Source organism: Emydura macquarii, unplaced genomic scaffold (assembly GCF_026122565.2).
Source record: "Emydura macquarii macquarii isolate MOO-44397 ecotype Brisbane River unplaced genomic scaffold, CSIRO-AGI_Emac_v2 contig_2297, whole genome shotgun sequence".
Lineage (NCBI taxonomy): Eukaryota > Metazoa > Chordata > Testudines > Chelidae > Emydura > Emydura macquarii.
Window position 1 is genome coordinate 3,739,605 of NW_027132434.1, and position 27,786 is coordinate 3,767,390.

Sequence of the window (27,786 nt, forward strand, 5' to 3'; positions counted from 1 at the left end):
CCCCACGCCAAGAAGATGGTCACGGCCCTTTCGGTTCCAGTCTCCAGCTGCATGTTCATGGTCTCTGACTCCGAGGTGGAATCACCAGTCGCACACCACCAGTCTAGATCTCCCCAGTACCAATCATTATCCTCACAGCACCAGTCGCTGACCTCCAGATACCTGGCACTGATCCCACCCACCTCATACCCTGATGTTGCGCTGCTCACCGCTGTCTTGGCACCACTCACTGCCTGCGCAGCGCCGCTCCCCACCTGCGCAGTGCCGCTCTCCACCTACACAGCACTGTTCTCCACCTATGTGGCACCGCTCCAAGGATTCTCATTGTCAGTTGCCCTCCCTGGTGCTCCATTGCAGCTGGCAGGGAGAAGCGCTATCAGCCCCACCGTGGTCCTGATGGAGGGATCGTCCTCCTCAGAATCCAAAGGGGAGTCCAATCACCACCCCCAAAAGCACAGCTCATCGGGTGCACCAATGCTGGATGCTGGCCCTGCAGCGGGAATCTGGCCCAAAAGCCGGTGGCTGGCCTATTGGCCATATTGTAATCCATGGGAGATCCCAATGATGATGGGACCTTTTTCCCATCACATCCGAGAAGTGGCCTTGGCATGGGACCTGGTTTCGGAATCCGAGCCCAGCGCCGAACCTCTGGATTTAAAAGTAGAGGCAGTTCCTGTGGAGGAAGAGGAGGTGCCACTCCCTCCCCTCACTTTACAGTCATCTTCATCATCAGTGGAGAAAGCAGTCACTGGCCCAAACCTCCTCTCCCCCGATGCCACTTGACAACTTTGAAGCCCACCAAGATCTCCTTAAAAGGGTTGCCTTCAGCTTGGGCCTAGAGGCTGAGGAGCTCTTGGAGCCTACAGACAGCTTGTTTGATATTCCGGCTACCATGGCACCAGCTAGGATTGTGCTGCCAGTGCATGAAGGGGTGCTAAAGGTGGTCAAGGCCCTGTGGCAGATACTATCCTCCCTGCCACCAACATCCAAACAGGCCAAAAAGAAATACTATGTCCTGGCCAAGGGCTATGAATATTTATTTTCACACCCACTTCCAGGATCCCTGGTCATAGTCACCGTGAATGAGAGAGATAGGCAGGATCAGACTAGCTTGATACCTAAAAATAAAGACACAAAGAAACTGGTCTTGTTTGGAGGAAAGATCTATTTCATATCCAGTCTTCAACTGAGAATCTCTAATCAGCAGGCTTTGCTGGGGAGATGGAATTATAACATCTGGGATTCAGTTACAAAGTTCAAGGACGCCCTGCCACAAGAGATCGGACAGGAGTTTGTGTCCATTGTGTAGGTAGAGCCTCTCTCCAGTCGGCATTGGACGTGGCTAATTTAGCAGCCAAGTCAATGGCTTCATCAGTGTTGATGCATCAGTGCTCTTGATTGCAATCTTCAGGTCTGTCCCAAGAGGTACAGCAATCAGTACAGGACCTCCCCTTTGAGGACAATGCTCTATTTTCAGAGCAAACAGATACCAGGCTTCATGGCCTGAAATATTCCAGTTGCCTTGGCCTGTATACTCCTCAGACTTCTCGGAGGCAGTTCCATCCTCCGCAACTGCTGCCCAGATTCTCAGGCCCATCAAGGCAGGGAACACAGAGAAAGGGTTTATTCATCACTGTACCAATCCACCCTCCTCTGCGACCCAGTCGAGCCCCACGTGTCATCAGGGTGGCCCACATCAGGCATTTTGAGGGTGTGCCGAAGGATGACACCCTAGTCTGGCTACAGGATCCATTCCCCTGTTTGTTCCTCAACCAACTGTTTCCCTTCCATTCTGCATGGGCCCAGATAATATCAGTCCATTGGGTCCTCAACACTATATGAACTGGCTACATCCTGCAGTTCTCTTCAGTTCCCCCCTTCCTTGTCCCTCTTCAGAGACCTTTCTCACAAGCAACTTCTCATTCAGGAGGTGGAAACACTTTTGCGGGAAGGGGCTGTGGAGGAAGACCCTAAAGATATGAAGGGAAAGGTGCTCTATTCCTGATACTTGCTTATTCCGAAGGCCAAAGAAGGCCTCAGACCCATCTTGGACCTGTGTCACCTCAACAAGTATTCAAGAAGTTGAAGTTCTGCATGGTCTCCCTGTCCTCCATCATCCCCTTTCTGGATCCAAGTGACTGGTATGCCACACTCAACTTAAAAGACACTTATTTCCATATTTCAATTTTTCAAGGACACAGGAGATTCTGCCAATTTGTTGTGGGCCAACACCATTCTCAATTTATGGGCTGCTATTTGTCCTTTCTTCCAGCCCAAGGGTCTTCACAAAGTATGTGATGGTAGTGGCTGCTTATCTGAGGCATTAAGGGGTACATATCTATCATTACCCTTGATGATCCAGTCATCAAGATAAGTCACAATCCCAGGTCCACCGCAGCCTCAATCTGGTATGGGCCACCTGCTAGGATCAGGGCCTGATCATAAATGAACAGAAATCAGTTTTGTCCCCTGTCCAATGGATGAATCTATAGGAGCAGTTCTCAACTCCTCCCAGGCCAAGACCTTTTACCAGAGCCCAGGTTCCAAGTCATGTCGGACCTCATTGCATATGTTCAACCCCCCCAGCCTTCCCCCAATAACTGCCCAGATGTGCCTCAAGCTTCTAGGCCACATTGCAGCATGTACTTACGTGGTCCAACATGCACATCTGTGCCTCAGGCACCTGCAGTCATAGCTATCATTGGTCTACACTCCTGACAGGCACAATCTGGACATCATAATCATAATCTCCCCACACATTCTGTCATTCCTAACCTGGTGGACAAACTCTCATTCTGTGTTAGAGGAGATGCCTTTTGAGGGGCTATCACCCTCAGTGACGATGGTCTCTGACACTTTGGATCTGGTGGTAGGGAGACCACATCAACGATCTCAGCACGCAGGAGCTCTGGTCTCAGGAGGATCGCTCCCTCCTCATAAATGTCAAGGAGCTCAAGGCAGTACATCTGGCTTGCCAGGCATTCCTCCCTTATCTCTCGTCAAAGTGGTCCAGATCCTGATGGACAACACCGCTGTGATGTTTTACATCAACAAGCAAGGTGGAGCTTGTTCATCAGCCTTCTGCCAAGCAGCCCTCCACATGTGGGACTTTTGTGTGCAGAACAACATTCATATCATTGCCTCCCACCATCCTTATGCCAGGAATGTGCTGGCGGCTCTCCTCAGTAGATCCTTCTCATTTTGCCATCATCTATCCACCCAGAGGTTGCTGCCATGATCTTCCAAAGGTGAGGAATTCCCCAAGTGGACCTGTTCACATTCAGGCAGAACAGGAAGTGCCATCGGTTCTGCTCACTACGTGGGCTCGCAAAGGGCTCTCTATCTGATGCCTTCCTGTTCCCATGGGAAGGAGCACTGCTATACGCCTTCCCGCCGATACCAGTTGTTCACAAGGTCCTCTTGAAGATCAAGCGGGACAAAGCAAAAGCCATAATCATAATAGCTCTGGCATGGTCGCGACAGCACTGTTTTGGCAAGTTGCTAGCGCTGTCAGTAGTAACCCCATTGAAGCTTCCACTCAGTCTTGACCTCCTCTTCTAGGACCACATCTGGTTGTTGCACCCTGTACCCACCATCCCTACACTTCACGATATGGCTACTCTGTGGCTGAGCGCAGAACAGTGGGCTTGCTCTGTGCAAGTTCACCAGGTCCTGATGGGCAGCAGAAAGTCTTCCACCAGAACAACATACCTGGCCAAATGGAAGAGGTTTTCCCGTTGGGCCCCAGAATGAAATCTTTCTCCTCCCCCACCCTCCAGGTCTCAATACAAGACATATTGGACTATGTATTACATTTCAAGCAGCAAGGCTTTGCCCTCTCATCACGGAAAGTCCACATGGCAGTTGTTTCGGCTTTCCATCCTCCAGTCCAAGATCGATCAGTTTTTCCCCCACTATATGACTATCATGTTCCTAAAAGGTCTGGAGAGGCTTTACCCTCAGGTCAGGGATCTGGTACCACCTTGAGATCTGAACTTAGTGCTCTCAAGGCTCACAGTTCCCCCCTTTGAGTTGCTAGCATCCTGCTCCTCTCCTGGAAGGTCTCCTTCCTGACGGCAATTACCTCAGCATGAAGGGTTTCTGACATCAGGGCGCTCAGTTCAGAACCACCTTACAGAGTGTTCTATAAGGACAAGGTCCAGCTGCACCCCCACCCAGTCTTCTTACCAAAGGTGGTGTCACAGCTCCACAATAACCAGGACATATTTCTACTGGTGTTCTTCCCAAAACCATACAAATCCAGTGAGGAGTGGAGGTAGCACATCCTGGATGTTAGCCTTCTACATTGAAAGGATTAAACCTTTCCGCAGGTCAATGCAGTTCTTTGTCACAGTAGTAGATAGGATGAAAGGCCTGCTAGTCTCCTCCCAGAGCACCTCCTCATAAATAACCTCTTGCATTAAGTTCTGCGATGAGCAAGCAAAGATGCCTCCACCAGCAATTATAACAGCCCACTCAACCAGTGCACAAGCCTTGTCAGCAGCCTTCCTGGCACAGGTGGTGATCCAAGACATCTGCAGAGCTGCTATCTGGTCTTCTGTCCATACTTCATGACTCATTATGCCATCACCCAGCAAGCCCAGGATGCTTCAGCAGAGCAATGTAGCAAGCAGCACATCCGTGAACTCTGAGCTCACATCCAGGAATTCTGTTCGTGAGTCACCTAACATGGAATCAACACGAGAAGCATTCGAAGAAAAAACGGATACTAACCTTTCGTAACTGTTGTTCTTCGAGATGTGTTGCTCATGTCTATTCCATGATCCACGTTCTGTCCCTGCCGTCAGAGTTGATGGCAAGAAGGAACCGAGGGGGTGCAGGCCTCACATACTGCCACATGAGCGTAGGGCTCCAGAGGATGCCAGAGACAGCCCTGTGGATACTACTAAGGCAAAAAATCTCCGGCAGCCATGCATGCGGGCATGTGCACTCCTAACATGGAATGGACACAAGCAACACATCTTGAAGAACAATAGTTATGAAAGGTTAGTAACTCTTTTCTCATTTGGCATCTATACCGATCCTCAAGAGAAAACATCACAGACAGGGATATAGGGTGACACTGATTCCTCAGCCCTTTTATCATCAACGTCCTCAGGAGCCATCAGATAAAAGACAGAAGATTTATAGGCCCAGGAACCCAGTCTCTGCAGTGTCCACCACCACATCTTACTCTAACTTTGAGTCAAGGAGTTTCTTTTGGTGGGATGGTAGAGACCCACATCTTCTTCATTCTCTGCCTCAGCTTTTTGGAGGCTGTCTTACCCAATTTGCTGACAACTGGAGGGCCCTAACTACCAATAAATGGGTACTAAAAGCTATTCATGGTGGCTATCTGATCAAGTTTCAGGGAAATCCTACCCACAAACACTCTTTCCAGTTCCTTTTCAAGAACCACTCTCACAAGGAGATTCTCTGACAGGAATTGGACTTGCTTTTCCTCTGGGGAACCACAGAAAGAGTTCCACTCCACATCAAGGGAAGGGATTCTACTTTCCTTACTTCTTGATCTCCAAGAAAAATAGGAGGTGGAGGCCAATGTTCAACCTATAAACGCTGAACATTTTCATCTAAAAACTAAAATTCTTCATGATCTCTTGGGCAACAATAATTCCTTCTTTAGAGGAGGGCACATTGGTTCATGGCTTTTGGCATGAAAGACACATACTTTCAAATAGATATTCAACTGTCCCACGGGTTCCTTTTTGGTCAAGACCATTACCACTTCAGAGTCTTCCCTTTGGACTGGCCACAGCACCAGGGTCTTCACACAGATTTATTCAGTAATGGCATCTTTGATGAGAAGAGAGGGATTTACTGTCTTCCCATATCTTGATGATTGCCTTCTGATGGGTGACTCCTATGAAGAAATCCAGCGGACAAGCCAATTTCTGCTCAGTTTACTGCCTTGCCTAGTGTCTACCTCGACCACAAAAAATCCACATTTACCTTCATGAGGTCCATAAACTTCAAAGGGTGGTGTTGGACTTGACCACAGCAAGAACTTATCTACCCCTTAGGAGGTTTCAGACCATGAGTGCTCTCACACAGAAAGCCACTATCAGATTCTGGATTTCAATCAGAACTTTCCCTTCCCTCATTGACCACATGGCCTCATGCATATATGTGATGTCATTCGCTAGGCTTCATCTTCATTTCCTACAAGACTGGCTTCCCTCTGTGTACTCACCAGAGAGGGGCAACATCAACAACAAGATGAGAATTCTGTCCAAGCTTTTGGACACTCGTAAAATGGACAAAACCGGAGAAAGTTTGGGTGATGATCCCTTTCCTCAGACCGATTCCCAAGTCAACCATCATTACCAATGCCTCTCTCTTAGGTAGGGGTGCACATGAGGGTGATCATATGGCACAGGGCATCAGGACCCCTCAGGAGTCCAGAATGCATATCAATATACTAGAACACAGAGGTCCGCTGAGCCTGCAATGCCTTCCTCCCACTCATCCAATCCACGTATGTCCAAATGTCAGACAACATGGTTAGCAGTGATCAGATAACTAACATAGTGACCATTGGTGTAAATGGAGTAGGGTCTGAAGATCAAGGAACAAATTAAGAATTACTTTGACAAGTTACATGACTTCAAGTCAGTAGGGCCTGAAGAAATGCATCCTAGAATACTCAAGGAATTGGCTTACAAGCTGTCTGAGACATTAGCAATTATCTTTGACTATTTATGGAGGACTGGAGAGATCCCAGAGGACTGGAAAAGGGCAAATACACTACCGATTTATAAAAAGGGGAATAAAAACAATGCAGGGAATTATAGACCAATCATCTTAACTTCAGTACCTTTAAAGATATGGAGCAAATAATCAATCAATCTGTATGCACCTTGAAGATAATGAGGTGATAAGTAACAGTCAGCGTGGATTTGTCCAGAACAAACCATGTCAAATCAACCTAATATCCTCCTTTGACAGGGTAACAAACCTTGTGGATGGGGGGAAAACAGTAGATATGATATATCTCAACTTTAGTAAGGCTTTTGATACTGTCACACGTGACCTTCTCATAAACTTTTAAGGTATATCTTGTACCACATTAATAATCATCTGCTTCTCTGACATGTGGGGTTACAGTGCCCAGAGATCATGTTCACTTCAGTACCACCCCCTACACTCCACTCTATGGGCTGGTTTTTAAAAATGTAATAAACTTCTTTTATTCAAACCAAACTTCATTGGTAATAATCGAGTAGTCACATGGGGTTCTGAATCTCTATCATATTTTATTGTCTAATGTAAAATAACAGACTCCATTAGTCATGTGAGGAAGAGAGGAAGCAAAAACTATCTTTTTGGCTAGAATAAACATAGCAAAACTGACCCATGAATCTGACTATCTTTGTTTTTTATATGATGTTTATCACCACCATATCTAGCATTCTGGTGTTTTTAATTTATGAAATCATTGTAGAGCTTTAATTGTTACTGAAATTAACAGTTTTGGCTAAAGTAATAGAAAAAATAGTATATGTTATTGCATCTTTTTCTTTTCCAGTTTCATATATTAATTTTCTTTTTCCCTCTCTCCTTTTAAGGCTGCTCTGGGGATAGCAAATCTGATTATTATGGCTATGCAAAAAGAAGGAACACCTGAAGATGAAGCCATCAAAAAGATATGGATGGTTGACTCAAAAGGATTAATAGTTAAGGTAATGCAACATTTTTCATTCCTATAAATTATTCTCATCATTGTATATAGCCAGATGCAGAAACAGCTTTATGGATACGATGAAGCAATTATCTATCTATTCTGATATCTAGATGCTTAATATATCTGTCACATTCTGATTAGTTTCAGGGTGCAATCCAGACCAGTGAGGGGTGTGTTACCGCCTGTCTTGTAATCTTGGGCATATCACAATCCTTTGCTGCTGTAGCTCCCAACCTGGGTGTGGACTCAGAGCGGCCTGGAAGGCCTTAGCTTTAGAAGTGTGGGTCTCTGGGAGCAGAGGAGTTGTCTCGACCGAGGGGCGGGGGCGACTGAACAAGAATTCAAGTAGGACTTTAATTGAAAAAATGGAGCTCATTTATTTAGTCATAAGTATTAAATAAAGTGCATACATGTAAATATACAAACATGAAACCAAAGAAGAATACAAAGGCCTACTATTTTCCTATGCATGCATTCATTCCTTATAGTGCACAATTTTACTTTTGGTCATTTTATGTTTGCAGACAGATGGTCACTTGCAAACCCTCAATCATTCCAGAGTTTACAGACAGATGGTCGCTTGCAAACTCCCAGTTATTCCACAGTTTACAGACAGATGGTGGCTTGTAAACTCCCAATTATTCCAGAGTTTGCAGACAGATGGTCACTTGCAAACTCTTAGCTATCTTAAAGCAAGTGTACTCTCATACATTACCAAAAAGCGCTTCTGTTCCTAAGCCCCTTGGGCCGAGTCAACTCTAAGAAGTATAGCTGTCCCTTGGACGCTGCTGGTTCATAGAAGGGCTCAGTCCAGCTACCAAGGATCCCAGTGGGCTGCAGTACAAAGTGCAACTGATTTTTGGGGGTTTAAATAACCTCAAGCTGACCAACATGACAACTTCACTTGTTACTTGTTGCAATTTATTAATTAAGCTGACAAGTTTACTTGTTACTTTAAACTGACCAAACTGACAACTTTAGTTGTCACTTGCCCCATCATGTGACATAATTCAGTAACATTTCTGATCAATTTGTTCTTGCTCATGTTGTCACTCCATGTATCAATTTGTTCTCGCTCATGTTGTCATCCCATGTGACATAATTTAGCAGCATTACATTTTTAGTTGTTACTCCAGCCAGGTGTGGTCAGCATTCGTTCTCATGTCTGCCCTCTATCTGTGCTGTGCTAGTGTCCTGACAGCCCTTATTAGGTCCTTTCGGCCCTTTTTCCAAACTCTAAACTTTTCTATTCTATCTTAAAACATAAACCCTTTAACTATTCTTTTCATATTCTACGCTGGGCTACTCACAACCAGCCTACTAGTGTGCAGGTCACACCCTGAGTGTTTGTGTGCTAGACAGCACTGGTTCAGCAGCTCTAACCCTAGCAGCCTGTCCACAACCCCACAGCCCTATAATGGCTTCCACCAGCCTTGGTTACTACTAGCAGAATGACCCCAACACACTCCCAGTCCTGAATTTTCCCAAAATTATGTGCTCTGCAATTTCCAGCCTATTAGTGGACAGTTCAGAAAAATAATATTGTTAATTTGTTCCTTTGCAGACACAAATACACTTCATATCATATTAACTCAACTGGGGTGAATTCACCTCTCTCTTGAAATACCACACTGAGTTGGTTAATAAAATAAAACAAACATGTTCACAATAGGACATAGGTTAAGTGATGCTAAATAAAATAAATAAAATTAGAAAGGGCTACAAAGAAATAAAAGTGAAAACCTGCATCTAAAAGTCTAAATCTTAATTTAGCAAATTACAGGCTTTGTTCTAAATGTTTTCTCTTATCAATCATTCCCAGCCATGGCTGACTTTCTCTTAGTCAGGACCTTTCACAAAGGTACAATGTGCTGGATTCCCTTGTTATTTTAGGTGAAAGATCTTTGCCTAAGCAGGATTCTCACTTCTATTGGGTTCCATAGACTTCAACACACACACTTACTGCCCCCTTGTTTGAAGGACCCATCTTTCTCAGCTTGCAAGAACTCTAGCCTCTTGTGTGTGTCTAGTGATGGATGCCAAAGATGGCTTTTGTCTTTTCTTATGTCTTCCAAAGTTCAATTAACTTGTTTCAAGTGGCAGGATGACCTCATGATGTTTTTCCCGTCCTGTGGGCATCCTATCCCCCTGTACAATTCCTATGTGAATGGGTTGTCCACTGTTTCTCATTCCACCATCCTTAATTTGCATTGGAGACAGGTAGATAGCTGTGACATTCCCTCCTGTCTGGGAAGATTATACAGACTAATATCCAGAAGCATCTATAATTCCTGACGTAGTGTTAATGCATACATTTCACAATGATACTAATCACCAGTGTCTCATGAGCTTTCTGAAAAGATTTCACTCTATACAGCAATATTATATACAATCATAGATGATTAGGGTTGGAATGGACCTCAGGAGGTCATCTAGTCCAACCCCCTGCTCAAAGCAGGACCAACCCCAACTAAATCATCCAAGCCAGGGCTTTGTCAAGCCGCACCTTAAAAACCTTTAAGGATGGAGATTCCACCACCTCCCTAGGTAACCCATTCCAGTGCTTCACCACCCTCCTAGTGAAAAACATTTTCCTAATGTCCAACCTAGATCTCCCCCACTGCAATTTGAGACCGTTGCTCCTTGTTCTGTCATCTGCCAGCACTGAGAACAGCCTAGCTTCTCCATAGAACCCCCTCTCAGGTAGTTAAAGCCTGCTATCAAATCTCCCCTCATTTTTCTCTTCTGCCTACTAAACAAGCCTAGTTCCCTCAGTCTCTCCTCATAAGTCATGTGCTCCAGCCCCCTAATCATTTTTGTTGCCCTCTGCTGGACTCTCTCCAATTTCTCCACATTCTTTCTGTAGTGAGGGGCCCAAAACTGGACACAATACTCCAAATGTGGCCTCACCAGTGCCGAATAGAGGGGAATAATCACTTCCCTTGATCTGCTGTCAATGCTCCTACTAATGCAGCCCAATATGCCATTAGCCTTCTTCGCAATAAGGGCACACTGTTGACTCATATCCAGCTTCTTGTCTACTGTAACCGCCAGGTCCTTTTCTGCAGAACTTCTGCCTAGCCAGATGGTCCCCAGTCTGTAGCAGTGCATGAGATTCTTCCGTCCTAAGTGCAGGACTCTGCACCTGTCCTTGGTGAACCTCATCAGATTTCTTTTGGCCCAATCCTCCAATTTGTCTAGGTCACTTTGTATCCTATCCCTATCCTCCAGGGTATCTACCACTCCCCCCATCTTAGTGTCATCTGCAAACTTGCTGAGGGTGTAATCCACCCCATCCTCCAGATCATTAATGAAGATGTTGAACAAAACTGGCCCCACCACCGACCCCTGGGGCACTCTGCTTGTTACCGGCAGCCAGCTAGACATCAAGCCATTGATCACTACCCTTTGATCCCAGGAGTGGGTGGATGAAGTTCTGTGGCCTGCATTGTGTGGGAGGTCAGACTAAATGATCATAATGGTCCCTTCTGACCTTAGAGTCTATGAGTCTATGAGCCTGATGATCTAGCCAGATTTCTATCTGTCTTATAGCCCATTCATCCAACTCACATGTCTTTAACTTGCTGATAAGAATACTGTGGGAGACCCTATTAAAAACTTTGCTAAAGTCAAGGCATATCATGTCCACCACTTTCCCCACATCTACAGAGCCAGTCATCTCATTATAGAATGCAAACAGGTTGGTCAGGCATGACTTGCCCTTGGTGAATCCATGCTGACTGTTCCTGATCACCTTCCTCTCTTCCAAGTGCCTCAAAATGGATTCCTTGAGGACCTGCTTCATGATTTTTCCAAGGACTGAGGTGAAGCTGACTGGTCTGTAGTTCCCAGATCCTCCTCCCATTTTTTGAAGATGGGCACTATATTTGCCTTTTTTCAATCATCCGGGAACTCCCCCAATCGCCACAAGTTTTCAAGGATAATCAGTTGATCATCAACAATCAGTTGATTCCATTGCTTAACACTTGTCTTTATAGACCAGTAAATCTTTTAAATTGATTCTTCTAAAGATTACCCCTCAAAGTAAAGTTTATTCAAGCTATGAGGAAGGTGACATGGAGTCTTGTGGTAAAGGAAGCTCCATGCTTTTTCTTCCCCCACTTGTTAGCTAATAGGTTTATTTACCTAATATGTAAAAATGGATCTTCATTATGTTGCCTGAAGATCAGGCTGGTCAGAGAATCTAACATATATTTGTCTTTGAGTGCTTGCATTGCATTGTAGGTGTGGGCGCGCCCTCATGCAGTTACCAGAACTTTTTTCCCTTTAGCTGTACTCGTAGGGCTGGCTTTGGCGCCCCCTGGAGGAGGGTATCACGGTCGCCAGAGCAGCATTACAGGTGTTTTCGGATGCAGCAGACTTGGCAGGCAGAGCCATGGCCTCCACCATCTGCATGTGCAAGTGCTCGTGGCTGCAATCCTCGGGGCTGTCCCAGGAGGTCCAACAGTCCATCCAGGATCTCCCCTTTGACGGGTCAGCCTTGTTCTCAGACCAGACAGATGTGAAGCTGCATCGTCTGAAAGACTCGAAGGCCATGCTCCGCTCCTTGGGTCTCTATACGCTCCAGACCTCTAGGCATCAGTTCCATCCTCAGGGCCAGCAACAGCAAAGGTACCAGCCTCAGCGATTCATGCCCTACAGGCAGAGGGATAGAAATAGGGGATCTAGTAGATCTCAATCAACGCTGGGGTCCTCCTCAGCCCCACACCAAGGGTCGTGTAGATGATCTGGCAATTAAAGGAGACAGTTTTGAAGGTGCGCCAGAGGGTGGCGTACCAGTCTGTTCCCCGGATCCCTCCCATCTCTTCTTGAACCACCTAGCTCCCTTCTTGTCTGAATGGGCCAAGGTCACTTCCGACCGCTGGGTCCTTGGCATAGTGTTGGCAGGATATGCCCACCAGTTTGCTTCTGCCCCTCCCAACAACCCTCCGACCCATCCCTCTGCAGGGACCCCTCTCACGAGCAACTCCTCATTCAAGAAGTAGAGACATTTCTCAGCTTGGGGGCCATACAGAGGGTTCCACTGGATGCGAGGTGAAAAGGGTTTTACTCAAGGTACTTCCTTATCACCAAAGTGAAAGGGGGTCTAAGGCCTATTCTAAACCTGTGTCATCTCAACAAATTTCTCAAGAAGTTGAAATTTCACATGGTCTCCCTTGCCTCCATCATACCGTCCCTGGATCCAGGAGACTGGTATGCCACCCTCAATCTGCAGGACACACAATTCCACATTTCTGTCTTCCCCAGCCACAGGCATTTCCTCCGTTTTGTGGTAACTGATTCCCACTACCAGTTTGCAGCACTGCCCTTTGGCCTTTCCTCGGCCCCAAGGGTGTTTACGAAATGTATGGCTGTGGTGGCGGTGCACTTGAGGTACAGAGGGGTCCAAATTTTCCCTTACTTGGACGACTGGCTAATCAGGAGCAGGTCCAATGCCCAGGTCCAGAGCAGTGTAGATCTGACACGCTCCACCTGCTACCAGCTGGGCCTGCTAATAAACTAGCAGAAATCCACATTAACCCTGGTGCAGCGAATAGAGTTCATCAGGGAGGTCCTGGATGCTTCCCAAGCCAGAGCTTTTCTGCCCCAGCCTCGATTTGAGGCAATGTTGGCCATCATTGCTCGCCTGCATCTCTGCCTGACGACAACAGCCAGGCACTGTCTGCAGTTGTTAGGCCACATGGCGGCCTGCACTTACTTGGTGAGGCTGGCTCGCCTAAGACTGAGACCACTTCAGTCATGATTAGCCTTGGTTTATGCCCCGAGCAGACATTCCCTGGACCAGGTGGTCACAGTTCCCCCTCACATTCTGGCCACACTAGACTTGTGGAGGAGCCCCCCGTGCAGTGTTGAGGGGTGTACTGTTCGAAGAACTAGTCTCTTGGTTACCCTGGTAGTAGATGCCTTGGCCTTAGGGTGGGGGGCCTATATCAGTTCCAATCTCGGCACACAAGGGGTCTGGTAGAGGGAGGAGAGGTGCATGCATATCAATGTAAGAGAGTTATGGGCTTTTCGACTAGCATGCGAGTGTTCCTCCACCTTATTGCAGGCAAGATGGTGCAGGTAATGACAGACAATACAGCAGCCATCTATTACATCAACAGACGGGGGTTGCTTGATCCTCAGCCCTCTGCAAGGAAGCCATTTGTCTGTGGGACATGGCAGTGAGGCACAATTTTCACATAATAGCCTCCCACCTCCTGGGAGTGAGGAACAACAAGGCAGACTGCCTCAACAGGTCGTTCTTACCCCGCAACGACTTGTCACTGCATCTGAAGGTGGTCTGTATGATTTTCCAATGGTGGGACTATTCCCAGGTGGACCTGTTCACATCAGCATGGAACAAGAAATGCCCATAGTTCTGTTCCTGTCACAGTCTGGAGGCTGGGTTGCTCTCCGACGCCTTCCTGCTGCAGTGGTCAGGGAGCCTCATGTATGTGTTCCCGCCCATTCTTCTCCTTCACAAAGTCCTGCTGAAAATCAAGAGGGACAAAGTGAACATTATCTTAGTTGTGCCAGCCTAGCCACACCAGCACTGGTTTAGCATGCTGCTGGACCTATTGATCGCCCCCCACTGGAGCTTCTGAGGTGGCACGATCTCCTGTTCCAGGATCACGGTTGCTTGCTGCACCCGGACCTGGACTCCCTGCATCTCATGGCCTGGAGACTCTGTGGCTGAGCGTAGATGAGCGAGCCTGTTCAGTGCAAGTCCAGCAAATTTTGATGGGTAGCAGAAAACCTTCCACACAGGTCGTATATTGTGCTAAATGGAAGCGATTTGCCTGTTGGGCGGAGTCCCACGGGATCTCACCAGTGTTGTCGCCGTTACAGGCAATCCTGGAGTACTTGTTGCAACTAAAGCTCCAGGGGCTAGGTGTGGCCTCCCTGAAGGTCCACTTAGCGGCTATATTGGCATTCCACTAGCCTTTGGAAGGGAGATCAGTTTTCTCCCACCCATAACGATTAGGTTCCTGAAGAGGCTCTATTCGCAGGTCCGTGATCTGGTGCCTTCCTGGAATCTCAACCTGGTCCTTTCACGGCTCTTGGGGCCCGTCTTTGAGCCCATGGCTATATGCCCTTTACTGCTGCTGTCATGGAAGGTGGCCTTCCTGCTTGCCACTACCTCATCAAGGAGAGATTGGGGCGCTGTGTTTTATAAAGACAAGGTTCAGTTGAGGCTGCACCCAGCCTTCAAGCCTAAGATGGTTTCCCAATTTCATTATAACCAAGACATTTTTCTCCCCGTGTTTTTCCCAGACCACATGGTTTAGAGGAGGAGAGGATGTGGCACACGCTAGATGTCAGACGGGCGTTGGCATTCTACATCGAATGCACGAGACCGTTCTGGAGATCTACACAACTCTTCATTGAAGTGGGTGATCGCATGAAAGGCTTACCTGTTTCTGTCCAGCACATCTCATTGCAGTTAACTTCCTGCATAAAGTTGTGCTACAAGCAAGCGAATGCGCCGCTTTCAGGGATAATTACAGCCCACTCACTCAGAGCTCAAGCTTCATCTACAGCAGCGGTTCTCAACCGGTGGTACGTACCACCGGTGGTACTTACCGGAAGGCTGGGTGGTACGCGCGCCGCTGAATCCGCAGCCGCCGGAAGGGCCCTCCCACCCGCCCGTGCGAAACCGTGTCGCCAAAAATGGGGAAACGGCGGAAGGGTTTCGGTGGCGGGTATTGTTTCCGCCGCAAAACCCCGCCGCAAATCCCTCCCGCCGCCGCTGCGAAACCCCGCCACAAGTCCCCTCCCTTTTTTTTCCCGAGTGGTACTTGGGTCGGGTACAGTCGGGTCAAGTGGTACTTGACCTGACTGTACCTGGCCCGAGTGGTACTCGGGAAAAAAAGGTTGAGAACCGCTGATCTACAGCCTTCCTAGCGAGAGTGCCTGTGCAAGACATCTGCAGGGCTGCCACCTGGTCGTCTGTGCACACTTTCATGTCCCACTATGCTGTCATCCAGCAGGCGTGGGATGATGCGGGCTTTGGTACAGCAATGCTGCAGGCAGCTCATCCGTAACTCTGGCCCACCTCCAAGGTATTGCTTGTGAGTCACCTACAATGGAATGGACATGAGCAAGCTCTTGAAGAAGAAAAGATGGTTACTTACCCTATAACTGTTGTTCTTCGAGATATGTTGCTCATGTCCATTCCACGACGCGCCCCCCAGTCGCTGCTGCTGTTTACATGCCTGACATGCCTGGCTTCAACACATTTTAGTTGTCATTCCAGCATATGTCCATTACTCTGAATACTGAACACTTACTACATCACTCAAGGCTATTAATGATCAGTGAGTTATTAGTTCTCTCTTCGAGTGATTGCTCATATGCATTCCAATATAGGTGAGTGCGCGCCCCGTGCACGAGCCTCCGGAAGCTTTTCTGCCCCTAGCAACTCCCTGCGGGTCGGCTCCTGCGCCCCCTGGAGTGCCGCGCTCATGTCGCGGTATATAGGGACCCTGCCGACCCCGTGGCCCCCAGTTCCTTCTTCCGCCCGTGACGGTCTTTTGGAACGCTGCCCCTTGCTCTTCGCAAGTAGCAATCTCCTTTACCTTACCTGTTTTCCTTCTTATAGTTAGTGGTTAGTTAGTTTTGTTGTTAAACGTTAATAGTTTAAAAAAAAAAAAAAAAAAAAAAAAAAGTTGTTGTAGTTTAGCGTTGTTAGTTAGCCCTTACGGGCTCCGGGCGCCATGCCGGGCACCTCGGGATTCAAAGCCTGCGCCGAGTGCTCGAAGGCTTTCCCGGTCAGCGACCCGCATGATCGCTGTCTCCGCTGCCTGGGTGAACTTCATAGGAAGGACAAATGCCACATTTGCAAGTCCTTCAAACCCAGGACTCAAAAGGAGCGCGATGCCCGCCTCAGGACCATCTTAATGGAGTCGGCGCTTCGCCCAGTCTCCGAGCCCTCAGGGTCACCGTCGGCACCGAGTATTTCATCGGCGCACAGCGCTCCCCTGGCACCGGCAGCGGCACCGGTGCACAAGGTGCCGAAGAAAAGGAAGCTGCAGGAGGCCGTGTCTATGGACTCCCCCCTGCGACCGGTACAGCAGGGGGTACAGCAAGAGCTGACACCGGCATCTCCACGCAGGGAGCCTCCCCCGACCCCGGGGGTGGGGGACCTCTCCTGCAAGGGCCGTCGATGTCGGAGGCGTTTTTAGCGGCACGGGCTCTCATGGCCATGCCCACGCCTCCATCCCCCCCTCGGCCGAGGGAGTCAGGGTTGGCGTCTCGGGGTAGATCCGCGCTGGGTTACCCCGGTGGGCAGCGGAGACACGAACCATCGTCTCCCCCCAGACGGTCGAGGACGGGGGAAGCGGGAACTCCCCCTCCTCGCTCCGACCTTAGGTCGTCGAGCACCTCGGTACCGCAGCACCGGGAGCGGTCTAGAGGTTCCGAGAGTAGCCGCTCTACATCGGGCAACAGATCCTTGGTGTCCCACCACCATCCGGACAGCCAACCGGCACCGAGGGAGGCTGACTATCCTTGCACTTCGGTGCGCAGCTTTCGGCACCGGTCTCCCTCAAAGGACTCCCGGCACCACTCTCCTCGGCACAGATCTGGCTCGCCTGCGGAGCCGAGACACTTGGAGCACGCACGCGAGCGCCGCTCTCGATCTTCGGTGCGCAACTCCCGGCACCGAACACCGTCGCCTAGGGATGGCCGACACCGATCCCGTTCTCGGCACCGATCCGGCTCTCGGCACTGTTCAGGCTCTCGGCACCGATCAGGCTCTCGGCACCGATCCCAGTCAAAGCCCCGCCACCGGTCTAGATCCCCGGTCCGGGCCCGTGCAGATTCCCGGGACAGACATCGTTCCCGATCCGCGGGTAGCCGTCGGGGTCCAGCTGATTCAGAGCCTTACCATCACCGCTCACCGTCAGCGAGGACCTCCAAACACAGCCTGGCGCGGCCCTCGGCAACGCAGGTTTCGGCACCGAGGGTTTCTCCGGGGCATCGGAGAAGACATAGCCGCGGGCGGGACCGCTCCAGGTCGCCGGCAGCTGACCACCGCAGAGCCAGGAGGTCCCGGGGGAACTCGTCCAGCCCCAGCCGTTCCCCCCCCCCACCGTCATCGTAGACACCGCTGCAGCCGCTCCCGGTCCTCCCAGAGCAGATCATTGCCTGATCGTGACAAGGATAAAAGGAAGCGCCCTAAATCGCGCAGCCTGACACCTTGCAGGCCTGCAATAGCTACGGCACCGGGACCGGTACCGACGTGGGTGCAGGGGCCCTGGCAATGGCACTATTGGGGGCCATGGCCTCAACAACCCACCCAGGGCACAGCGTCGGCTCCCTCAGTGGCTGTCCAACCCCCACCCCCACCTCCCAGTCAGGACAGACCGGACACCTCTGACGAGGAGTCTGACCCTCTGGAGGGTCCTTCCACGGGTCCCCTTCGCCAGTCCTCCTCCTCTTCCCCTCCGGACACTACATCTAGGGACCAAAGAACCCCCCTTCCTGATTTTAAGACCCATCAGGAATTATTAAAGAGGTTAGCTAATAACCTACAGCTCGATCTAAAAGAGCTTTCAGAGGAGGAGGATCCTCTTTTCGGGGTCTCAGGCTCAGCGGGCCCCTCCCGGGTCGCGCTACCAGTCCATGACAGGGTGTTGAAGGTGGTCAAGCCCCTGTGGGAGACTCCGGCATCAGTGTCTGCCACCTCTAAAACGGCTGAGCGCAAGTATTACGTTCCCTCCCAAGGTTTTGAATACCTGTACAACCCCTCTCCCCCCCCCCCGGGGTCGCTGGTTGTAGATGCCGTTAATCAACGGGACAGACAAGGGGCCCAGTCGAGTACTCCCAAAAATAAAGAAAACAAAAAATTTGATTTGTTTGGGAGGAAGATTTATTCGACTGCAGCGTTACAACTACGGATCGCAAACCACCAAGCGCTCCTTGGCAGGTACAATTTAAACCTGTGGACTTCCCTCCAGAGGTTCCTCCGCGCACTACCATCAGACATGGCGGAGGACTATAATACCATCTTGCAGGAGGGAGTGACGGTCGCTGGAGCGGCTCTCCAATCCACGAGCGATGCCACCAACGCGGCGGGGAGAGCCATGGCATCGGGAATCGTGATGCGCTGGTCGGCGTGGCTGCAATCCTCCGGCCTGTCGTTGGAAGTGCAGCAGGCCATCCAAGATCTGCCCTTTGATGGCGTAGGCCTGTTTTCGGACAGAACAGACACTAAGTTACACGCCCTCAAGGATTCTAGGGCTACCCTTAAATCGTTAGGCCTCTATGTGCCACAGGCCACAAGGCGCCAGGGCAGACAGCGACCCCAACGGCAGCAGCAACAACAGCCTGCCTCTAGACTGCCTCCTCGACCCCCTCCACCTAGGCGAGGTCGAGACCGTTTTAGGCAGTCGAACCGCCGAGACCGCCAAGGCCCTGCAGGGGGCTCCCAGCAAGGCCAGCAGAAGAACAATAAGCGGTCCTTTTGACGGGACGCTCGAGGGCAGCTCTCTGACATTCTCCATCCCACTGGATTCCACCCTACCCTTTACGGACAGACTGCATCCCTTCCTCCGAGAGTGGCAGGGGATAACCTCGGACCGCTGGGTGCTCAGCGTAGTGAAACGAGGCTATGCTCTTCAACTCTCGGCGTTCCCACCGGACTCTCCCCCTACCCCGTCCCTCTTCAGGGACCCATCTCACGAGCTACTCCTCGTCCAAGAGGTTCACTCTCTTCTCCGCCTAGGGGCGGTAGAGGAAGTTCCTCCTTCGGAGAGGGGCAGGGGGTTCTATTCCCGGTATTTCCTTATCCCCAAGGCAAAGGGAGGCCTGCGGCCTATTCTAGACCTTCGCCGCCTGAACAGGTTTATCAGACGCCTCAAATTCCGTATGCTCTCCCTAGCCTCTATTATTCCCGCTCTGGATCCAGGGGATTGGTATGCTGCCCTCGATTTAAAGGACGCCTACTTCCATATTTCTATCCTCCCTGGGCACAGACGTTTTCTTCGTTTTATGGTAGCGGGTGCCCACTACCAGTTTTTGGCCCTACCTTTTGGCCTCTCCTCAGCACCCAGGGTTTTCACAAAATGCATGGCGGTGGTAGCTGCCCACCTCCGGCGCAAAGGCGTCCAGATCTTCCCCTACCTCGACGATTGGTTAATACGGGGAAGGTCCAGGGTTCATGTACAGAACAGTCTAGCCCTAGCCTGCACAACTTGCACCAGACTGGGCCTGCTCATCAACGAGAAGTCCACACTCACCCCGGTGCAGCGCATAGACTTTATCGGGGCCACCCTAGATGCAGTCCAAGCCAGGGCCTTCCTCCCTCTGGCCCGATTCCAGACCATGACCGCCATCATTCGGGAGTTATTCAGGTTCCCCACGACGACAGCCAGGCGCTGCCTTCAGCTGTTGGGGCACATGGCGGCATGTACATATGTGGTGAGATTAGCTCGCCTCAAACTCAGGCCTCTCCAAGGTTAGCTGACTTCGGTGTACACCCCATCCAGACATTCACTCTCCAAGGTGGTCACCATCCCAGCCCAGGTCCTAACGTCCCTCAACTGGTGGACAGACCCGAGGGAGGTACTTCGGGGGGTTCCCTTTGCAGAATTAACCCCATCTGTGACGCTGATAACGGACGCTTCCGACGTGGGCTGGGGAGCCCACGAGCCGAGACCTCAGCACGCAGGGTCTATGGTCGCCTCACGAGCTACACCTTCACATCAATTTCAGAGAGCTACGAGCAGTCCGTCTCGCCTGCAAGGTCTTCCTCAGGTTCCTAACGGGCAGAGTAGTGCATGTCCTCACGGACAATACAGCAGCCATATTTTATATCAACAGGCGGGGGGGGGGGGCACGCTCCTCCACTCTGTGCCAGGAAGCCATGCAGCTATGGGACCTTGCGGTGAGGCACGATTTTCACCTCTCTGCCTCTCACCTCCCAGGGGTCAGGAACGACGAGGCAGACCGCCTCAGCAGGTCGTTCTTACCCCGCCACGATTGGTCGCTCCACAAGGAGGTGGCGTCTTTTCTCTTCCACAAGTGGGGGACTCCCCAACTAGACCTGTTCGCCTCTGCGTGGAACAAGAAGTGCCCGAGGTTCTGCTCACTCCGGGGATGCGAGCAGGGCTCCCTCTCGGACGCCTTTCTAATAGACTGGACGGGGCCCCTAATGTATGCGTTTCCCCCCGTCCCATTACTCCCCAGAGTGCTCTTGAAAGTCAAGAGAGACAAAGCGAATGTTATTTTCATTGCACCAGCCTGGCCCCGGCAACACTGGTTCAGTATGCTACTGGACATGTCCATTGCCGAGCCAATACTGCTTCCGAGGCGTTACGACCTCCTCTCCCAGGACCGGGGCCGTCTTCTACACCTGGACCTGGACTCCCTCCACCTGACTGCATGGAGGCTATGTGGTTAACAGAGGGAGAGAGAGCCTGCTCAACATAAGTACAGCAGGTTCTACTAGGGAGCAGGAAGCCTTCCACTCAGGTGCTGTATAAGGCTAAATGGAAGCGCTTTACCTTTTGGGCGGAGTCCCGGGGGATCTTACCTAGCTCATTGCCCATACAGGCAATCCTAGAGTACCTCCTACACTTAAAGATGCAGGGCCTCGCACTAGCCTCCCTGAGGGTACACCTGGCGGCCATCTCGGCCTTCCACCGGCCGATGGAAGGGAGGTCTATCTTCTCTCATCCTATGTCCTGTAGGTTCCTGAAGGGGATAGAGAAATTATATCCGCAGGTTCGTGACCCGGTACCTCTCTGGGACCTGAACTTGGTTCTCTCCATGTTAACGGGACACCCATTTGAGCCCATGGCTACATGCCCTTTGCTAGTCCTGTCCTGGAAGGTGGCCTTCCTAGTAGCCATTACTTCAGCCAGACGGGTCTCCGAGTTGAGAGCTTTGACCTCGGAGCCCCCTTATACTGTCTTCTATAAAGACAAAGTGAGGCTGAGACCCCACCCAGCATTCTTACCTAAGGTGGTGTCTCAGTTTCACTGTAACCAAGACATTTTCCTCCCCGTGTTCTTTCCCAAACCACACGGATCGGAGGCAGAGCAGAGATGGCACTCCCTAGACGTCAGGAGGGCCCTGGCCTTTTACATCGATCGTACAAGGCCATTCAGAAGGTCAACCCAACTGTTCGTCGCGGTTGCTGAGAGAATGAAAGGCTTACCTGTCTCTTCTCAACGCATCTCTGCATGGATTACCGCCTGTATACGTACCTGTTACGATCAGGCAAAGGTGCCGCTTCCCGGAACAGTGACGGCACACTCGACCAGAGCCCAGGCCTCGTCAGCGGCCTTCCTGGAGCGGGTGCCCCTGATAGACATTTGCAGGGCAGCGACCTGGTCATCTGTCCATACCTTCTCATCTCATTACGCCATCGTACAACAGGCAAGAGAGGACGTGGTTGTAGGCAGAGCCATCCTAAGAAGGGCTACTCGACAGTGACTCCTACCCGCCTCCATGGTATGGCTACGTAATCACCTATATTGGAATGCATATGAGCAATCACTCGAAGAGAGAAAACAAGGTTACTTACCAGTAACTGTTGTTCTTCGAGATGTGTTGCTCATATCATTCCAAACCCACCCTCCGTCCCCGCTGTCGGAGTCGGCAGAAAGAAGGGACTGGGGGCCACGGGGTCGGCAGGGTCCCTATATACCGCGACATGAGCGCGGCACTCCAGGGGGTGCAGGAGCCGACCCGCAGGGGGTTGCTAGGGGCAGAAAAGCTTCCGGAGGCTCGTGCACGGGGGGCGCGCACTCACCTATATTGGAATGGATATGAGCAACACATCTCGAAGAACAACAGTTACTGGTAAGTAACCTTGTTTTTTCAAATGATACCTCCTAAGGCATATTTTTTACAAAGATTAGTAGGATAGCATGTAGGTTACGAATACAAAGGTGTTTAGTGTCAGAAGGTCCCATCCTGCTCACATTGAAGTCAATGACAAAATTCCCATGTCACTTCAGTGGGAACAAGATCTGGTGCATAGTCCGTGTTATTCCTACTTTAGAGACAGTCTTTTCTAGCACTTTTTGTATTAAGTAGATTTTAAAGCTAGCCATTTTAAATAAAAATAGAAATGTTCAACTTGTTCTTTTTTGTATTTCCCAGGTAAGTATGATTGTGTTTTTGTTTTTAAATAACTAAGTTAATATGTTGTGTGTATGTGTGTGTGTGTGTGTGTAATGTTAACAATATTCAAGGAGACATTTTTTAAAAGGGAACAAAAAGGCTGGCTTATGAATAATAATATTTTTCTGATCTTGTAAATATATCAGACTTTTGCATGAACTTAGATATGTTGCCTCAAATATCTTATATGCATAGTGATAAAGCTCATCTCACAGATGCTGTGGTCTGTGATGCTATCAACAGAGATCAGAAATTTGATGTTGCTGAGAGAGTTCATGAGTTACTTTTACTTTCTTTCTTCCACGTGTCAGACTAAAGAAACTTAAATGTTCCATGTGCCAAAATAAAGAAACCTATATGTTTTAAAAGATGGTTATGTATTTAATAGCTTGTGAGCTACTTAAAATAAAAGAAACATGCAAGAGCTCAATTAACTTCTCTTTTTCACCTCTTTCATGTCGTTTGCATTCCAAACTTTCATGTTGATTTTTCTTAGAGAAGAAAAGGTTCAATTCACTAATACAACAGCTTTTTTCCCTTTTGAATTCTTATATTTCTTTTATAGTTGGTTACCTCCATATCAACTGCATCTGTTCTGTATTTAGCTTGTAAAATCTTGAGAGAGCCAGCAGTACTGAGTTTTATTAAACTGCACTGTAGCAGCACTGTAGTAAAGATAGTAGAATCATAAAAATTAAAGAGGGAAAAGATGTCACCTAGGCCAACACCCTGATAATAATTCCAGAGCTGGGGTGAATGAGTACAGGAAAATTATAATATCTGACCCTACCTGTCTACATATCTTTGATGCAGATTTTTGTCTCATTCCCAGAAATAGTGTCCTGAAGTGCTAGAGTAATACTTCCTATTTTGCATTTCATCCAAGAATTTCAGTGTTGTACAAGTATTAATGGATGAAGCCTTATATGTTTTAAATGGATGACAAAAAATAGAGATTGCCTAACAAGGGTGGTTTCTTGTGCAGTTTCACTGTATTGTTTTCTCAGTTTTAGAGATTGGGAAACTGATGTATAGGAAGGTTATGTTCTTTGAGTGATGATCCCTATGTGTATTCCACGTCTGGGTACTCATGCGCACCATGCATCTTAGTCCAGAGATTTTTAGTAAGCAGTGTCCATTGGTACACAGAGGCACAATTATTCTCCTCATGTTCCAAACCAGAGTATAAAAGGCAGTGCAGACCGATGACGCTCCAGTTCTTTCATACCACTGAATGGCCTGAATTGGAATACTCTAGGTCTGCTTCAATCTTTCTCTATTTTAATACCTGTAAATACAAATCATAAATAGTTTTTAGTAGTTTAGTTTTTAGTGTTTTCATAGTTTGCATAGTTAGCTTAGTTCTCTATGCCTCAGTGGTCATAGAGATAGAGGAAGTCTCATGCCTGGGTCTTTGAACCCTTTGTCATTTGCATGGGGGTTAATAAGGGTGCTGCTGATAAAATGCCTGGGGGAGGAGGATCTGTAGGTTTGCTTATGAAATTTCCTTTTCAGGGTTGGGATGTAAATGCAGGGAGTGAGGGGTTGTCCTAGAGTCTTTAAGAGGGTGTAGATACTAGTCAGTGTTTTTATTAAAGGGAATCATCAAAGGGAATGTTCTCAATGGTATTCTGGTCCTCCCTAGGGAACCCTGAACATTGGACCCACAATTCATACCTCATGACTGGAGCTGTGTTAATGTGCATCCACTGCCACATGGAGTGATGTCTTAGCCACCAGCCTGCCTTCATCAATGAGGGCTTGGAACTTGGTCCTGTCTTTCTGAGGAAATTTCTCGTTAAAGTCTAGAAATTTTTAATAATTCAGGAAATTGTATTTTGCTAACAGTACCTGGTAGTTAGCAACTCTGAATTGGAAACTAGCTGATGAAAATATTTTCCTCCTCAAGAGGAGAAAAGTTGGGGTAGTCTTGGGATGCTGTCCTGGACCTTTTTGTAACTGCTTGTGCCATTAAGGAGTTGGATATTGGATGAGTAAATAAAAACTCTGCCCCTTTACCTGGCACGAAATATCGTTTTTTCAGCCCTCTTCAAGTAAAGGGGCACAGGAGGCAGGGATATACCATACAGATCTGGGAGGTTCCAAAAGAGTCTGGTTGACTTGAAGGGCCACCCTAGAAGGACCAGAGGATTGAAGGATGTCTAATAGACCATGTTCTGTGTACTGGACCTCCTTGAGAGGTATTTGGAGCTCGGTTGCTACCCTCTGTAACAGTTCCTGGTACTACCTGTGGTCATTGAAAAGTGAAGGAGATGATGGAGTAACCACTTCATTAGGTTAGGATGATGACACACCTTTCAGAACCAGAGGAATTGGCAGATCTGGCCCGAGTTATTTCTGTGCAAACTCTGACAGAGCCAGTTACTGTTGATTGTGAGAGGAAGGTTGGTATGATTCTTGCACAGATCCAGAACATCTGTTATATGGATCTCATGGGGCCCAGTAAGGCCAATAAGGATTGGTAGGGAGCCCAAGACACAGGGTACCAGCAGTCCCTGGGTAGCCATATCCTGAAGGAGGCAGATAGTTCCAATACTTTTTGTGGGTTCTGTCTGGACATGTTTTCCTCTGCAGAAAGATTTATCTGGAGTATCAAATTTGCACAATGAAATAATAGGCTCCTGCTCTACCGGTGGTGCCATCGGGACCAATGGGAGGATGCTATGAGATGTGGATGCTGTAAAAGAGGATCCTCATCTCCTCAAGGTGCTTTCTTTGGGCATAGAGATATCTAATACCTGTAAATACAAATCATAAATAGGTTTGCATAAGCCTTCTGTTCACAAAGATAAAGCATGAAGGAAGAAGGATCCAACAGTACCAGTTCTGGCTCCATCCATGCAAACGACAAAGGGTTCAAAGACCCAGGTATGCAACTTCCTCCATTTCTATGACCACTGACCAGCTCCACCTACAATCCAAGAGGTTCTTTTGTTGGCACACTTGAGGACTGCATACTGATATTGATGCCATGCCTTATTGCCCCCTAAACATTTGGTGGCTGCCATACCAACTTTGCTCACAGCTGGAGGGGCAATAACACAGACAAATAGGTCCTAGAGGAAAAGCAATCAAGTTTATCTCACGTCCCCACCACAATCCAGAAAAGGACCCTAGAACCACTGCCACCCCAACTTTAAGGAAAGGGATTCCACTCTCCATATTTCTTGGTCCCCAAAAAACAATGACAGATGGAGACCGACTCTTGATCTATGCCAGCTACATACATTCATCCAAAAATTAAAATTCTGCATGGTCATATAGTCATTAATAATCTCCTCTCTGGAAGCGGGCCCATGGTTCTTGGTGCTTGACATGAAAAACACCTGCTTTCACATAGACATTCACTTGACCCTCAGAAGGTTCCTCATTGGGCAAGACACCACCAATTCAGAGTACTCCCATTCAGACAAACTACAGTACCCAAGATCCTTATAAAAGTCCTTTCAGTGGTGACAGTTTGAATGAGAAGAAATGGCTTTAGTGTATTTCTATATCTTGATGACAGGCTTCTAATGGGCAGATCCAGCAGGGAAGTCCAGCTGGCAACCCAATTCTACTCCATTTACTATCTTCCCTGGGAATCTGTGTCAATCAAGAAAAGTCCACTTTGACTCCCACAAAGTCCATGGATTTCATAGGAGCAACCCTTGACCTGATTACAGCAAGAGCTTATCTCCCAATGGAGAGAGTCCATGCTATGAGTGGTTTGAGAAAACCTCTGACTATAGTCAGGACCTGTCTTTCCTACTGAGGCCATGTGGCCTCATGCACTCACGTAACACCATTTGCCAGGCTTCGTCTCTGCTGCCTAGGAACTTGACTTCAGTCTGTCTACTCACGAGACAAAGACAACAACAACATAAATTCCAGAATAACAATTTTGGCCTAAATTATGGCCTCTCTCACCTGGCAGAAAAACTCAGAGAAAGTTCAGGGAGGAGTTCCTTTCCTCACACTCACACCAAGGCGACTATCATCACAGATGCTTCCCTCTTAGGTTGGGGTGCCCATATGAACAATCATATTGCACAAGGCACCTGGACTTTTTGGGAGGCCAGGACACACATAAACTTAATGGAATTAAAAGCAGTCCCTTAGGCTTGTGACTCATTCCTTCCACTCATCCGATTCCTATCCAGGTAATGTCAGACAATGTAATGACTGTCCTTTATATGAATGAACACTGGGGAACAAGGTCCCTTCCCCTGTATGTAGAGATCGTCAGCCTCTGGCACTGGTGTATCAGAAACCACATAACCCTCTTGGGTGCACAGAACTCCCTAGAAGTTTCATCAGACATTTTCCACAGACCATGAATGGGAGATTCAAGATTTCGTTCTGAAAAACATCTGCACTCAGTGAGGAACACCATCTTAGGATCATCTCTTTGCCTCAAACAAACAAGAAACTACCCCTGTTCTGCTCCAGAGCACCTCTGGGCTGTGGCTTGAAAGGCTACACCTTGCTGCTACCTTGGATGGAGTATCACAAATATGCCTTCTCTCCCATACCACTAATACCACAGGTTATGTGAAGTTCCATCACGACAGAGTTCAGATCATCCTTATTGTGCCCAAGTGGCTGAGACAGTTCTGATTCTCAGACTTCCTGATGATTTCAACCCATCCATCTGTCAACATCCAACCACTTCTGGATTTGAATCAACACAAGAGTACAATCAGGCACCCCAACCCAGGACCCTTGCAACACAAGGCCCAGTATTTGGAGGGGCATCATACCTAAAGCACTAATATTCAGAATCCACTCTCAATGAAAGCAAGAAGGATTCTACCAGGAAATGCCTTCTGGCCAAATGAAAGCATTCCTCCTCTTGGTCCTAACAATGTCAGTTATCTCCAGAGTCCAGTGGGATTTCTGCTATTCTGGAACACGTATTTACCCGTAAGAAATCAAGCTTCTCT

General features: G+C 48.7%; 1 protein-coding gene across 1 annotated transcript in view; it reads left to right on the forward strand.

The window, feature by feature from the left end:
- The window catches only part of ME1 (malic enzyme 1), a 357,418-nt gene that overhangs the window by 275,115 nt on the left and 54,517 nt on the right, over positions 1-27,786 (forward strand). The window contains exon 9 of the mRNA XM_067560758.1: positions 7,587-7,700. Within this exon, the coding sequence (XP_067416859.1) occupies positions 7,587-7,700 (114 nt within the window). The remainder of the gene's footprint in view (positions 1-7,586; positions 7,701-27,786) is intronic.